General features: G+C 49.5%; 1 protein-coding gene across 1 annotated transcript in view; it reads right to left on the reverse strand.

The window, feature by feature from the left end:
* Positions 1-13,361, reverse strand: part of SF3A1 (splicing factor 3a subunit 1) — a 23,375-nt gene continuing 10,014 nt past the window's right edge. Inside the window, exons 3-16 of the mRNA XM_002743671.6 lie at positions 12,710-12,917; positions 11,016-11,273; positions 8,252-8,326; positions 7,649-7,799; positions 7,141-7,334; positions 6,166-6,283; positions 5,671-5,856; positions 4,652-4,773; positions 4,311-4,556; positions 3,524-3,731; positions 2,909-3,063; positions 1,438-1,539; positions 1,249-1,320; positions 1-501 (exon numbers count right to left, since the gene is read on the reverse strand). Coding sequence (XP_002743717.2) covers positions 400-501; positions 1,249-1,320; positions 1,438-1,539; positions 2,909-3,063; positions 3,524-3,731; positions 4,311-4,556; positions 4,652-4,773; positions 5,671-5,856; positions 6,166-6,283; positions 7,141-7,334; positions 7,649-7,799; positions 8,252-8,326; positions 11,016-11,273; positions 12,710-12,917 — 2,197 coding nt within the window. The 3' untranslated portion in view covers positions 1-399. The remainder of the gene's footprint in view (positions 502-1,248; positions 1,321-1,437; positions 1,540-2,908; positions 3,064-3,523; positions 3,732-4,310; positions 4,557-4,651; positions 4,774-5,670; positions 5,857-6,165; positions 6,284-7,140; positions 7,335-7,648; positions 7,800-8,251; positions 8,327-11,015; positions 11,274-12,709; positions 12,918-13,361) is intronic.

The raw sequence follows: 13,361 nt of genomic DNA on the forward strand, positions 1-13,361 counted from the left end.
AAGGGTCCAAGAGTTTTATTAGACAATCCATGTCAAGGTACAAAATGATTAATGACATTAACAGCCATATTCTATTAGCCAAGTGCCACCTATCACTATGAAACTATCCTGTAGGACATCCCTGGGCTCTCAGCTGCTAATGTCTGCTTGAAGAGCTCAATGTCCTCAAATCAAGATCCTAACACAAAGATTCCAGAGAGTGGCTTAGAAAGCCCAGCTACTCTTACCAATGTGGGGAAGGGGTCAGGGGAATGAACCCCTGCAGGGCAATTTGAATTCTCAAACTGAGTAAGAGGGAAACAAATATGCAGACAGGGTCCAAGGCCTCAGGTGGGTCTGGGTCAGAGTGGGAGACGTGAGAGGCAAAATGGCAGGGACTTAACAGCAGGTTCCTCCTGTCTACTTCTTCCTCCCGCCTCTCTCCTTGAGGGCCAGGTGGATGACGGCACCATTGGCCATGTTGTAGTAAGCCAGTGAGTTGGAATCTTTGATGAAGATACCCTGGAAAACAGAGAGCATGCCTTAGCATGGGGCAATCCAGCCTCGAGCATACTGCTGCAACCTTACAACTGTGCACTTGGTCCATTTGTGCTCTGGATTTAGCAAATACAGGAACTTGTGAGACAGTAGTGTGCTGGGGATTAGAGGCTTCTCATTCTTCTTACTGTTTGCTTTCTTCCTACCAATTATGCTCCTTTCCTTTATCAACATTTGACTCAAAGCTTAACTCCCCAAAAAGTTGTTCCTGACCAACCCCATGGAGCTCTGACTCTGAAATCACAAGACCTTTAGGAATCACTTAGTCCAACAGCCTCAATTTATAGAGATAACTGAGGCCCAGAGTGGGGATTTGTTAAAGTTTAGATAAGAAGAACATAATCCCTCCATGTGACCTGGCAGGCTTCAGGCTGGGCTAGACTATCACCTCCAAGTTGGGCTGCCTGAGGTCATACCAGCATCACTGGAACCAGAGTATGCCTAAGTCTTGTCCCTATATCTCTATGCCCAGTCACTGAGGCAAAGTTCTTACAGATCCCACATAAGACTGTACTGTGTCCCCACCAGAGCCTTGCACTGTTGGGCACACCTGCCCCAGCACTCCCAGCCAGTATCATCACTTCTAGGATGGATTCAGATGGCAATACCCAGGTATCACTCAACTCCCCTTTCTGTTTCCATGAGAGATTTAGCTTCTGTATAAGCAGGTGTCAGGATCCAAGGGGCAGGTCTGTGGACAAATTGACTCACCTCGTACTGTAGCTTCTGTTTCCCTGCAGGCATGCCTGTGGCTTCGTGAATCTTCACCTTAATGACAGAAACCTGTGGAATCAAGCAGAGGTCATTCAACTCCTTGCTAAGGCCGGCTGGAGGAAGCTTTCCCCTGATCTCTTGGTTCTCATGCACCTGATGCCAGTTTGTGGCAGCAACTCGTAATACCTGGTCCGTGAGCGGGAGGGTGAAGACCAGCACCTGCCCATTCAGTTTCCATTCCGTCTTATCCTGCATGTTGGGCACCTGGACTTTGATGGACACTGGACCCTATAAAACAGGAGGTGGTCATTATACCCAGGGAGCCCTGAGCCAATCAGGAACTCTGCTCTGCTATCCTAGGCCTGTCCAGACAATGTCATCGGTGAATCTGGGCTGCTAGATTCTGGCCTGATTCACCAATGATACCGCTTGTGAGGTTGTAGAAGTCACTCCCCCTTTGCAAGACTTAAGTTTCTTTTCTTTAAAACAATCTCTATCTTGTCTCCTGGTGAGTCTGGAGCTAAAGTGAAGAACTTAGGTGAGTGTCTGTAAACTATTTAGCTCTATCCTGGTACTTGAGTTAAGCGGTTTTTTTTTGAGACAAGTCTTGCTTGGGAGTGCAGTGGCATAATCTCATCTCACTGCAAACTCCATCCCCCAAGTTCAAGTGATTCTTCTGCCTCAGCCTCCCAAGTAGCTGGGATTACAGACACCTGCCACTGTGGCCCAGCTAATTTTTTATTTTTAGTAGAGTTGGGTTTTCATCATTTTGGCCAGACTGGTCTTGAACTCCTGACTTTGTGATCCACCTGCCTCGGCCTCCCAAAGTGCTGGGATTACAGGCGTGAGCCACTGTGCCCAGCTGAGTTAAGTGCTTAAGAAATGAGATTATTAAAAAACAAACAAATAGTGTGGGTGCGGCAGCTCATGCCTGTAATCCCAACACTTTGGGAAGCCAAAGTGGCGGATCACTTATGGCCAGGAGATCGAGACAAGCCAGGCCAAAATGGCAAAACATCGTCTCTACAAAAATACAAAAATTAGCTAGGTGTGGTGGTGCACACCTGTAATCCCAGCTACTCGGGAGGCTGAGGCACAAGAATCACTTGAACCAGGGAGGCAGAGGCTGTAAAAAAAAAATAATAATAAATAATGTGGTCAAATACCTCTGGGGGAGCAGAGGCTGGGGCTGTTTCTGCCTCCTTACTGCAGCCTGACAGCTTCCCTAGAGATTGGCAGTGACAAGGTCCCCACCTCCCCTTATTCCAGGAGCTCAACAGAATCACCTCCTAAGGGCTCAAGCTGGGGAGGAAGGCCGTATTAAACTTTAAAACACCACACAAAATTTCCTCCAGGTGTCTAGGGTCCCTCTCACACATGAGTTGTTCTCCCTGCTAGCCTCTGTAAGTCCACACCAGGGGGACCACTACAGTCACCACCTCTGCCACCACCACCATCCCCATCACCACTAATGCTCTCTGCTCCTCCAATTGTTGGCCCCACATTCACTGTGTGCTCAAAAGCCCTTAGATGCCTCCAATAGCTGACCTAGGCCCCAGAAGTAAGACTGGGAGTGAAACACCCTCAGTTTGGGAAGTGTACAACAGGGGTGGGACTCTCCAGCTAGAAACTTCAGCAGCATTCTGGGATCACATACCTTGTTTCTGCGCAGGAACTCCTCCTCTGGCATTAGGCTGTCCTCTGTCTTCAGTTTTTTGGAGGTGGGCTCATCTTCTATGGGAGGTGGGGGATGAACAGGGGGCATTGGGGCTGGAGCTGGGACAGGTGCCACAGGTGGAGCAGGCACAAAGGCTGCAAAGACAAGAATAAGAGGGCTGAAGGGGCCCAGGACTAAGGGCTGGCGGGAAGTTGAGAGGGAAGCTTACAAAGGTTTCCTCTAGTCAGAGGTGTGAAGCGCTGTTCCTGCTGAGTCTGCCCGGATTGGACAACAGAGGTGTGCAGGAGGGCAGGACTGATGGAAGGAGCTAGTGCCAGGCAATAATAAGCATTTCCAAGGCCTCTGAGCCTGTCGGGGACCTGACCCCTGAATGCACAGGCACCAGCTACACCATTTCAGCCTCCCATTTCTACCAGGAACTGTGGCTCCCAGCTCTAGGGTTTTGGATCCTTCACATGGGAAGCAACGGCTCTCCTCGGGGCTGGACTCCCTGCTGGAACAGCTGGCACTAGGCATTAGCCACTGCTCTGCTGACAGTACTTGGCCTGTGGTCCTTGACCCAATGGCCTGGAAAGTGACGCAAGAGATACTGACCTGTTGGCACAATCATGGGGGGTGGGCGGGGGGCCATGATAGGAGGGGCCGAGGGAGGCATGGGCACCACGTTGATTCTGGGTGCGTGGATGATGGGTGGCATGGGAGCGATCACTGAGCCTGGAGGCAGCCGGACCACAGATGCCATTGGAGGCCGGGGCATAACGGGTACTGCGGACACAACTGTAGTACGAACTGGAGGCGGCATCTGTGTAGGAAAGAGACCCACAAGTTAAAGGAAGCCAAAGTTGGACTCTAAGGGCACACACAGTTGGCAACTGGCCACCTGCAGCTCTGAGGATGGAGGTTAGACAGCTCCATCCTGGTCCCTTGGGGTTGAGGAACTGTGGCCTTACACTGGGCATCCAATAGGAACTGAGCTGCTGAAAGTCCCAGGGTGACACCCTCTCTTCACTTGGGACTTTCGTGGGTCAAACTCAACCAGCTGCTGTGGCAAACACTGAGAGAGGCACTTCAGAGGCTGAGACCTCGACTAAGCCTCCTGGAGACAGGACAGCAGTCCTTAAAGACCCAATAAGTCGTACAGCCCTCCTCTGATGCAAATTGGTTTCTCACATTTGCCACTCACCTCCCTCCCTGCTCCTATCCTCCTCCACAAATAGATGAAGCTAGAGGTTCCCACTTGCATTTAAAGGGCTCTTTCTCTTTCAAACTGACCCACCCAACATTCAGGTCCCACTATAAGACAGTTACCCTCTCAGCCAACAGTGTCCAACCTCAAGAACCAAGCTCTAAAAAGTCAGTTGCAGGGTAGATGTTGGCTTACTGTGGGTGGTCGGGGCACTGAAGTGATGGGTGGGGCTGAGCTGGGAATGTTGGTGGCTGAAGATGGAGGCGGTGGCTGTTGAGGGATTTCATTGGGCTTGCTGGGGCCAATCTTCTCTTTGGTGTCATCTTCTGGCACCAGGCCTTTGGCTTTGTGAATGGCCTCAATCTGCTCCTGGAGGGTGATGTTGGCCTGGGCAGCCTGCTGGGTCCGGGCCATGCTGCCTGAGTGGCCATCCCAGGTCACCTGCAAGTGAAAGCAAAGCCACAATGCTCCTGGAACTAAGCCCAAGTGTGGAAGACAGAGTGCAGAGAAGGCACGAGGATCCACTTTAGCCGCACCTTTTCCTCTGGCTTCTGGATCTCCTCCTCACCGATCTTCTTACCAATGGCCGTTTCCTCTACACCGAAGATGTCAGTACGTCGCTCAGCCAACTGCTTCAAGCTGCTCTCAATATCCAGACCTGTACAGTCACAAAAGAAAGGCAGAAGATAGAAAGAGAAACTAAACCAGGTGTCCTGACAAAAGAGTAGCTTTCCTGGTGTGCAGGGTGGAGGCTGGTTCCACGGGATGAGGGTGACTTGGGGCCCCAACACAGCACTCTTCTCCTCTGGGCTTGGGGAAAGCTGCCCTATTGGTACTAAGCCGATAAACCCAGTGCTTGTGCAACCCCTCTGACTTATAAAAGGATGGTAGGCTGGGCACAGTGGCTCACACCTATAATCCCAGCACTTTCGGAGGCCAAGGCGGGAGGATTACCCTAGCCAACATGGTGAAACCCCGTCTCTACTGAAAATACAAAAATTAGCCAGGTGTGGTGGTGTGTGCCTATAATCCCAGCTACTTGGGAGGCTGTGGCAGGAGAACAACTTGAACCTGGGAGGAAGAGGGTGCAGTAGCCAAGATGGCGCCACTGCACTCCAGCCTGGGCGATAGAGTGAATCTCCATCTCAAATAAATATATACATTAATAAATAAATGAAATGAAAAGGATGGTGAGAGGGCAACTGTGTGCAAAGGGCCACATAGTGTTAAGCAGCAGAATCAAAACTAGAAGCCCAGTCTCCCACCTCTGGCACAGTTCCTGCCCCATTCCAAGCAGCTCAGGGTACTCCAGCCACCAGTGCTCTCCTCAACAGCCACAGGAAGCCCTCTCAGCTAAAGCCTGAGCCTGTTCTGGGATGTCAATAGGCACATGTCATCTCCTTCAGTGTCTGCCTCTGGGGAGTCCTGCTGGAAAGTCGGGGGTTCTCTCCTCAAACGCTTTTGTTGACCTCAACTGTTGCTTTCTATGTTTGCTCAGAAACAGCTGACTGTAATTTGGAGATTACCATGACCTCTCCTGGAACCCCCACCTCACCTGGTGCATACACCTCATCATCACTCTGCTTCTCACGGATGGAGCGATCTCGCTGCTCCAGCCAGCGAGGGTCAAGAAGTCCAATGCGCATGTGTTCCTGCATTTTGCTGGCAGGGATCTTCTCCCCAGTAATGGGGGACACAAGATACTCATCTGGAGCAGGGGCTGGAGGCAAGGGCTTGGAGGCTAAAAGGAAACATGTTTCAGTAAGAACACTGGTGGACGGCCACCAGGGTTAAGTGGGTGGTATTTCATTCATATATCATTCATCGAGGCATCCATTCAGTGTCATTCTTGTACGTGGCACTGTGAAAGGCACTAGGGCACCAGGGATGACTGGGTCCTGTTCCCCACCATGAAACCTCTAACAGACGGGCTGGCAATGCTTTTACAATAAGCTGTGCCTCAAGCCCTCCTAGAAAGACAGGTGTGAGGAACACACGTGGACACACAGGACCTTCCTGGTCAGCCTGAGGGCAGGGAAGCAGACCCTACCTTTGGGATCATAGTCCTTGCGGACAATGACTTGGTCTGGAGTTGGGGGCAGAGGTGGAGGCATGGGTGTCTCTGGGGGTGGGGGCACTTTCTGCCCTTCTTCTTCATCATCTGAACCCTGAAAAGCAAAGCAATGGCAGGACTCAGAGGGGGCCTGAGGACACCTCCCTATAGCTGAGCTTGGCAGCTCTCTGGGTGGCAAGGAGCCTTGGCCTCTGCCAGGCAGCATCCATGTGCTAAGCCTCCCAGGGCAGCTGAGGCCAGCCGGCAGCAGGCCAAGTGGCTTCCTCATAGTATGAATGGGAGCGCTGGGGCCATGGTCCTAGCACTCCTCCCAGGCACTTCCAGCAGCTGGCACCAGGCAGTCCCAAGAGGCCAAGGGCACTTAACATGCTGGTGGGGGGCAGTGGAGGGGGGAGTCGGCAATCAATGGTAGCCGCTCAGACAGCAATGCTGGGAGGGAGAGAAAAAGTCAATTCCCACAGACACAGGGGCCCTTTCTTCTCAGGCTGTGCACAAATTCTTTCCGAGCTGGGGAGAACAGTCTGGTTCTGGAGACTCCATGCCTGCTTGGCTCGAAGGGGGCAGGGATGCCTGAAAGGAAGTGTGGGCTACATTTACAAGAGTTCTGGGAGCTTGGAGCCCAGCTGAGAGATCAAAACAGAATAGGGTCATGCAGAGAGTTCCCTAGCTGAGGGCTGGCATGAGGCAGTGAGAGCAGAGTGTCCAAGCCAGGAAGGCGGCCACAGAACAGGTCGACACAGCTTTTAGATCCTTGCCTATGAATGAATCTTTGTTGCTGGAGCTGGAAAGAGGCTCTGTGTGGCCTGGGCTTGAGCAGCTGTACTGCCTTGTTCAGGACCCACGCCTCCTTTCAAGGTTCACAATGGAGTTGGATCTGACTGGTGGAGAGTACTTCTATCTCCAGGGTCTTCAGGGAGAAAGGTCATCCCACAGGCCCACCCAGCAGCTTACCTCATCCATATCTTGCACTTGGGTGTCCTGATCCAGCTGGGAAGGAGGCTCCTCTGTCTTCTCCTGTTTCTCATCCTCCTCATCAGACTCGACCTCCATTTCAACTTCCTCACTCTCCCCAAACTTCTCATATCGCTCCTGAATGAGAATTCGGGCCCCCAGCTCCTCTGGCGTGGTGGGGGGTGGGAAATTCCCTAGAGGGAGCCAGAGGCAAAGGCATTCCTTATCAAAGACCCATCTATTAGCCCTGTCTGAGCTCTCCAAGGGCTGAAGCTATGTCTGTTTTCTCTCCAGCTATCTCCAGAGGCCCATCTAGGGTCTGGCAAGTACGTATTGAATCTATCTTGGGCAAAGTGGTAGAAATGAAGTTTTCTGGGAGCAGAGAGGAAACAGATACTGATAAAGTCCTCTGAGAGATTCTGCTGCTCTCTGGCAACACTTGCGCAAGGTCTCCCAGGAAGTCTCAGAATTCCTGGCTCCCATCTGGTGTTACTCCTCACAGACCCACCTTGCTCATTGGGTTGGAAGTCCACTGTTTCCACCACCACAAAATCATGCCAGTCGATCTGAGCATAGGCCACCCGTTCCTTCTCCTTCTCCTCTTCTTCCTTCTTCCTCTCACGTTCCTGGAATTTGGCCCATTCTACTCGGTAACACACCTGCAGGGATGGGAAAGAGCTCGGTGCTAAGCTGAAGCAGGGTCTGCTCCCGATGAGGCCACCACCTTCAGTGCTTTCAGCAAAGCCAGCGCCTCCTTCAAAACAGAATGGAACTATGGTTCCAAACTATGGTATTTGCACCTGGTTCCACCCACACCGAGTTTGGACAGAATGGAAATTCCACCCTGTGACTGGCTTGGGAGCTGGCCTTCTGCCTTCTAGCTAGAGTAAAAAAGAAGGAGACATATTGAGGCTGAGAGCAAAGCAGAAAGTTGTGATACGTTGGGAAGCATGTGGACTCCAGGTTTCTTTGGACTTTGTAGCCAGCCAGGCCTGTTTCCCCACCATTCCCGTGACTGGAACATAACAAGGTACTGCTGCAGAGTCTATGTTCAAACATAAAACAGAACCCACCATCAGTAACTAGCTGCAAGAAATCCAGTTCAGTTTACCTGATCCAAAACTTCTCGAGGGTTTTCAGCCTCTTTCTTGAGCTTTGTAAATAAACCTTTGGGTGGAATCAAGATCTGAAATACAGAAGAGTTAAAGCAATTGTCAGTGCTTTATAAGGCGGGACAAAGAGGCAACCTTCCTGGGCCTGTGATAAAGCACAGGAGATGAGAAGCATGGGATTCTGTGTCCCAATTCCAGTTCTACTTGGCTGTGGGACTTGGGGCAAGTTACTTAACCTCAGTAACTTGATTTCCTTCTCCAAAATAGTGGCACCACCAAAGCTGGCACCATGAACTTGAAAAGGCTACTTTAAGGATTAGCAGGAAAGCACGCAAAGCACTAGCAGATTACCTAGAACATGGTCAGTATGAGACAGCTGCTTTCATGAGACTGACCTGCTCTTATCCCTTTGAAAATACTACGCAGGTCTCCCCTGACTATCCTATTCTGAACCATAGCCTACCTGCCCCACCTCTATTTCTGCCTCCTGCTTTCTTTCTCTCCACAGTATTTAGCACGATCTGACAGACACTAACATTGCACTTGACTTCTCACTAGACTAGACACTCCACGAAGACAGGGATTTCTCTCTTTTGTTCATGATTACATCTCTAGCACCCTGAATAATGTCTGACGATATTTTTTTTACTGAGAGAACAAATGCAACCTTTGTTCTAAACAGCCCCAACAGCTTCTACTGCCACTGGCAAAGTGGCTCAGCCCTATTCCAATTCTCCTTGTACCTCTACCCCAAGAATCTATCTGCTCAGAGTCTTCCATGGCTAGAAACAGACACTAGTACTCTCAAGTTAGAGTGGTAAATGCCAATACCCAAATTCTGAAGAAGAAAAAAAATAGGAATGTAACAGAATAAAAAATAATATGGGACCTTTAACCCTGGAAGCAGTCCACTGGGAGAAATTAATCCAGTGCTCACTTAAAATTGATATTGTATATTTAAAGTAACCCTTTGGCCTTGGACCTTCAGTGATTGTTATTTTAGCTACCATACTATCTTCTGGATTTGTCATTTTCTAAACACACACATTTTTACAATTTTTCCTAATTATATACTTAGAGTGAGTAAAGTTAGGAAATCCTATCAAGTCAGATATTTGAGGTGTTGTTTCTGGACATCAAGAACAGATGTACAGACCATCCCACTGAAAAGGGAAGAAAAACAACCTCTACGATGTATGTAGCAAGAAAAATATGCCACAGGAAAAGCTATACCAGCACACTCTGCAATAAATTAAAAATCGCCTTTTTTTTTTTTTTTTGAGAAGGAGTTTCACTCTTGTCCAGGCTGGAGTGCAATCGTGTGATCTCGGCTCACCACAACCTCCTCTCCTGGGTGGTTCAAGCCATTCTCCTGCCTCAGCCTCCCAAGTAAGTGGGATTATCAGCATGTAGCACCATGCCTGGCTAATTTTATATTTTTAGTAGAGACGGGATTTCTCCATGTTGGTCAGGGTGGTCTCGAACTCCTGACCTCAGGTGATTCGCCCGCCTTGGCCTCCCAAAGAGCTGGGATTACAGGCGAGAGCCATCACATCTGGCCTATATTCTGATTATTTTAAATGCCAGAACTGAATTGTCCAGATTCTTTTTTATTTATTTATTTATTTTATTTTTTTGAGATGGAGTTTTGCTCTTGTTGCCCAGGCTGGAGTGCAATGGTGCGATCTCAGCTCACTGCAACCTCTGCCTCCTGGGTTCAAGAGATTCTCCAGCCTCAACCTCCTGAGTAGCTGGGATTACAGACATGCGCCACCATGCCCAGCTAATTTTGTATTTTTAGTAGAGACAGTATTTCACCATGTTGGCCAGTCTAGTCTCGAATTCCCAACCTCAGGCGATCTGCCTGCCTCAGCTTCCCAAAGTGCTGGGATTACAGGCATGAGCCACTGCGCCCAGCCTTGTCCAGAGTCCTGATTGCAGCTCTGTCACATGGTAATTGAGCTTTTAGAGTCCAGAGTAAAAATGCCAGAGCTCAAACCCCAAGCTTGTCACCTCCTAGCTATGTGACCCTGGCCATGTTAACTTCTCTGAGCCTGAGTTTTCTCTTCTATAAAGTGAACATAACAATAGTGACTACGTTATAAGCTACTGGAGATTAAATGAGAAGATGCTGCATATATAATTTCTTAGTGACATTAGGTATACTGACTTATATCACATCAAAGTGTCTCTCAATGCCTATTTAAATGCTATTCCAATTTAAGGTACTTTATAATCTGAAGAACCAAAGTTTTAGGGTCAAATGTGGTTTAAATCTCAGCATAGCTATTTACTAGCTGACAGACCTAGAGTATGTGATTTCATCTTTCTGAGCCTGTTTCTGCTTCTGAAAGATGGGGAAAAAAAACATTTACCTATGGCTTCTTGTGAGGACTAAATTAGGTAAAATGAGGCAACTGTTAAAGGCTTGCTTCTTCTTAGGGCCTTATTAGGCAACCGAAAATGGAAATGTACTTAGAAGCAGCAAGCACGACTGGGCCTTGTCACACAGCAGGCAATTGCCTAACGGTACTTAGCAACCACGTGTTTCCCTTCCCTTTGGAAACACGCAGTCTGTGTTGCACTTAAAGAAATAACTGAACAGAAATCAGGATTTTACATCAAACTGGGATTCATAATGTTTGCTCAGAGGCCCCATGGAGAAGCGATGTCCTTGTAGACAGTGAGTGGACACAGTGCTTCCAAGGGTAAGATGCCTTCCTTCCCTGGGCGCAGGACCCCAGCCCCACCCTGCCCAGGTACCTTGGTGTACTGCTCCACTAGCTTCGTGAAGTAGTTGAAGAGGCTGTGCTGTGGGCGGAGAAAGTCAAACTGGTAGTTGCGCTGCTCTTTCTGCATCAGCTGGGTCAGAAACTGGCGCCCGTTCCTAGCCACAAACTGAGCTGTCAGCTTCACCACATCCAGGTCGAAGGCTGAGATGGAGGGGGGATCAGCAATGAACTCAAACTCAGGAGGAGGCTCTTTGGGCACGATGGTCTCTTGGATTACCTGGGCTTGGACCTAAGATGCAAAGGGAGTATGAGGTGAGAGGCACAGAGGTGGACAGGCTCTAGAGGAGGGGAGGAGGCATGGGCACCCACCCCTCAGCAGGACGGCTATGAACCTCTAGACTTCTGTTGATTATGTATGCACCACTTGCACTTGGTGTGAGAGAATTCTAAATCAGTGCTCTAAGAGCACTGAGTTGCCAGTCAACTATGGCCTCAACTCCATGAATGGCTCCAGTGAGAACCATGCCCCTCTGTATCTCTGCTGCACCTCCCTTGAAATAGAGAGGTAAAACTGGATGACAGAAGATCCAACAAAAATATGGCTTATTAAATCCCATCCAAGGCTGGGCACGGTGGCTCATGCCTATAATCCTAGTACTTTGGGAGGCCGAGGCGAGCAAATCACTTGAGGTCAGGAGTTCGAGACCAGCCTGGCCAACAAAGTGAAACCCCGTCTCTACTAAATATACAAAAATTAGCTGGGTGTGGTAGCAGGCACCTATAATCCCTGCTACTCAGGAGGCTGAGGCAGTTGAATTGCTTGAACCTGGAGGAGGAGGTTGCAGTGAGCCAAGATCATGCCATTGCACTCCAGCCTGGGGTACAAAAGCAAGACTTTGTCTCAAAAAAAAAAACCCATCCAAGAGGGATAGAAGTGCAGTAAGGCCTGTATGTGTGCAGAGAACCCCACTGTACAAAATGTTTCCATGACCTCCGCATGAAGCATGATACAGAACAGGTACTGTGAATCCTCTTTATGGATGAGGAAACCGAGGTAGCCTGAGGCCCTAGGAGTAGTATATTGCAATGCAAGGTCTTAGAACCTGACTTCAGCCTCTTTATCCCACTGCAAAAGGAGGGGCTGTCTTTTCCACCACGGTTCAGGAGTGCAGAAAAGCGAAGGGAACAGCCCAGGTCTGGACAGGAGGAACAACACGCCAGCCTCTCTCTTCATTCATAACCCTAACAGTCCCTAGTGCTGGGCCTCAGCACAGGGAGGGTGGTATTAGGGGAGGGCAGATGGAGGGGTCCTGGGAAGAAGACAGAAGGGAAGGGATCACACAGGCCACATTGCCCTTCAGCACAACCAAGTAGGAAGTCCTTCACACATCATGGCACTGCCCTCACACCCTGAGCAAGGCCTGGAACAAATCCCACTTCCCCCGACTCTCAGATTCCTTTTACAGCCTCTGTGAAGAGTCAGTGAGACAAGACTCCTGAAGTAAAGCGCAGAGCTTGACAAGCAGTGCTCGGGCCACACCAACTATCATCAGTACTTTGCGGTCTGGGCCTCAGCCTGCCTCTGTGAGATGGGGATGATGACCTCACTTCTCTCCCTGGGTGGTTGTGAGGTTTGGATAGCAGAGTTAATTGTGTACCCCCTCCCTATCCCTGCTTCTCTCTCGGCCCTGCGTAAGTGAGGCGGGGTGGGGCTGGGCTCCAAACCTTCTGGGGCAGCTGCTGCTGGGTGGCCTGCTGCTGCTGCTGCATAACTTTTGGGATGGCAGCTGACGGCTCCTGAGCCTTGCCCTCCTTGAACTCGCTGACCTTGTGGCGGTAGTAGGCATGGTAAGGGTCATTGGGGTTCAGAAAGTTGAACTTGGGGTTGTTGATCTCGTTCTGTCGGATCCTAGCTTCAAATTCAGGACCGTTTCTGGAGGGAGGAAAAACAGGAAGATTTAACACCACACCCCTTGTGCCTGCTGAGATCCAGAACACTGCCCATTTGAACACTCTTCTTGCCACCACCCACTGCTCAAACCAGCCCAGCCCTCAGCAGAGCAGACATCCTCCTCCAGCCTCCTGGCATTGACAATCAGTGCCATCTGTCTCATTCAGCCTCAATTAGGCCATTTCTACCACAGGGTCTTCCTGAACTCAGTCATTCCTTAGCTCTTCTTCCAGTTCTGCCATTTCCAAAACCATTTAGGCTATTGCTCATTCCTTTTAATAAAGTTTATTTACTTAGAAAAATCTATTTAAAATGGAGGGTACATATTACCACTTAAATTTTTTTAAAAATCAGTATGCCTTTATCCACAAAAGGTAGTCAAAAGTGAATACAATGCAAATAAAGTAATATTGTCAAAGTTTAGCT

This window comes from Callithrix jacchus, chromosome 1, assembly GCF_049354715.1.
Source record: "Callithrix jacchus isolate 240 chromosome 1, calJac240_pri, whole genome shotgun sequence".
NCBI classification, from domain to species: Eukaryota; Metazoa; Chordata; class Mammalia; order Primates; family Cebidae; genus Callithrix; species Callithrix jacchus.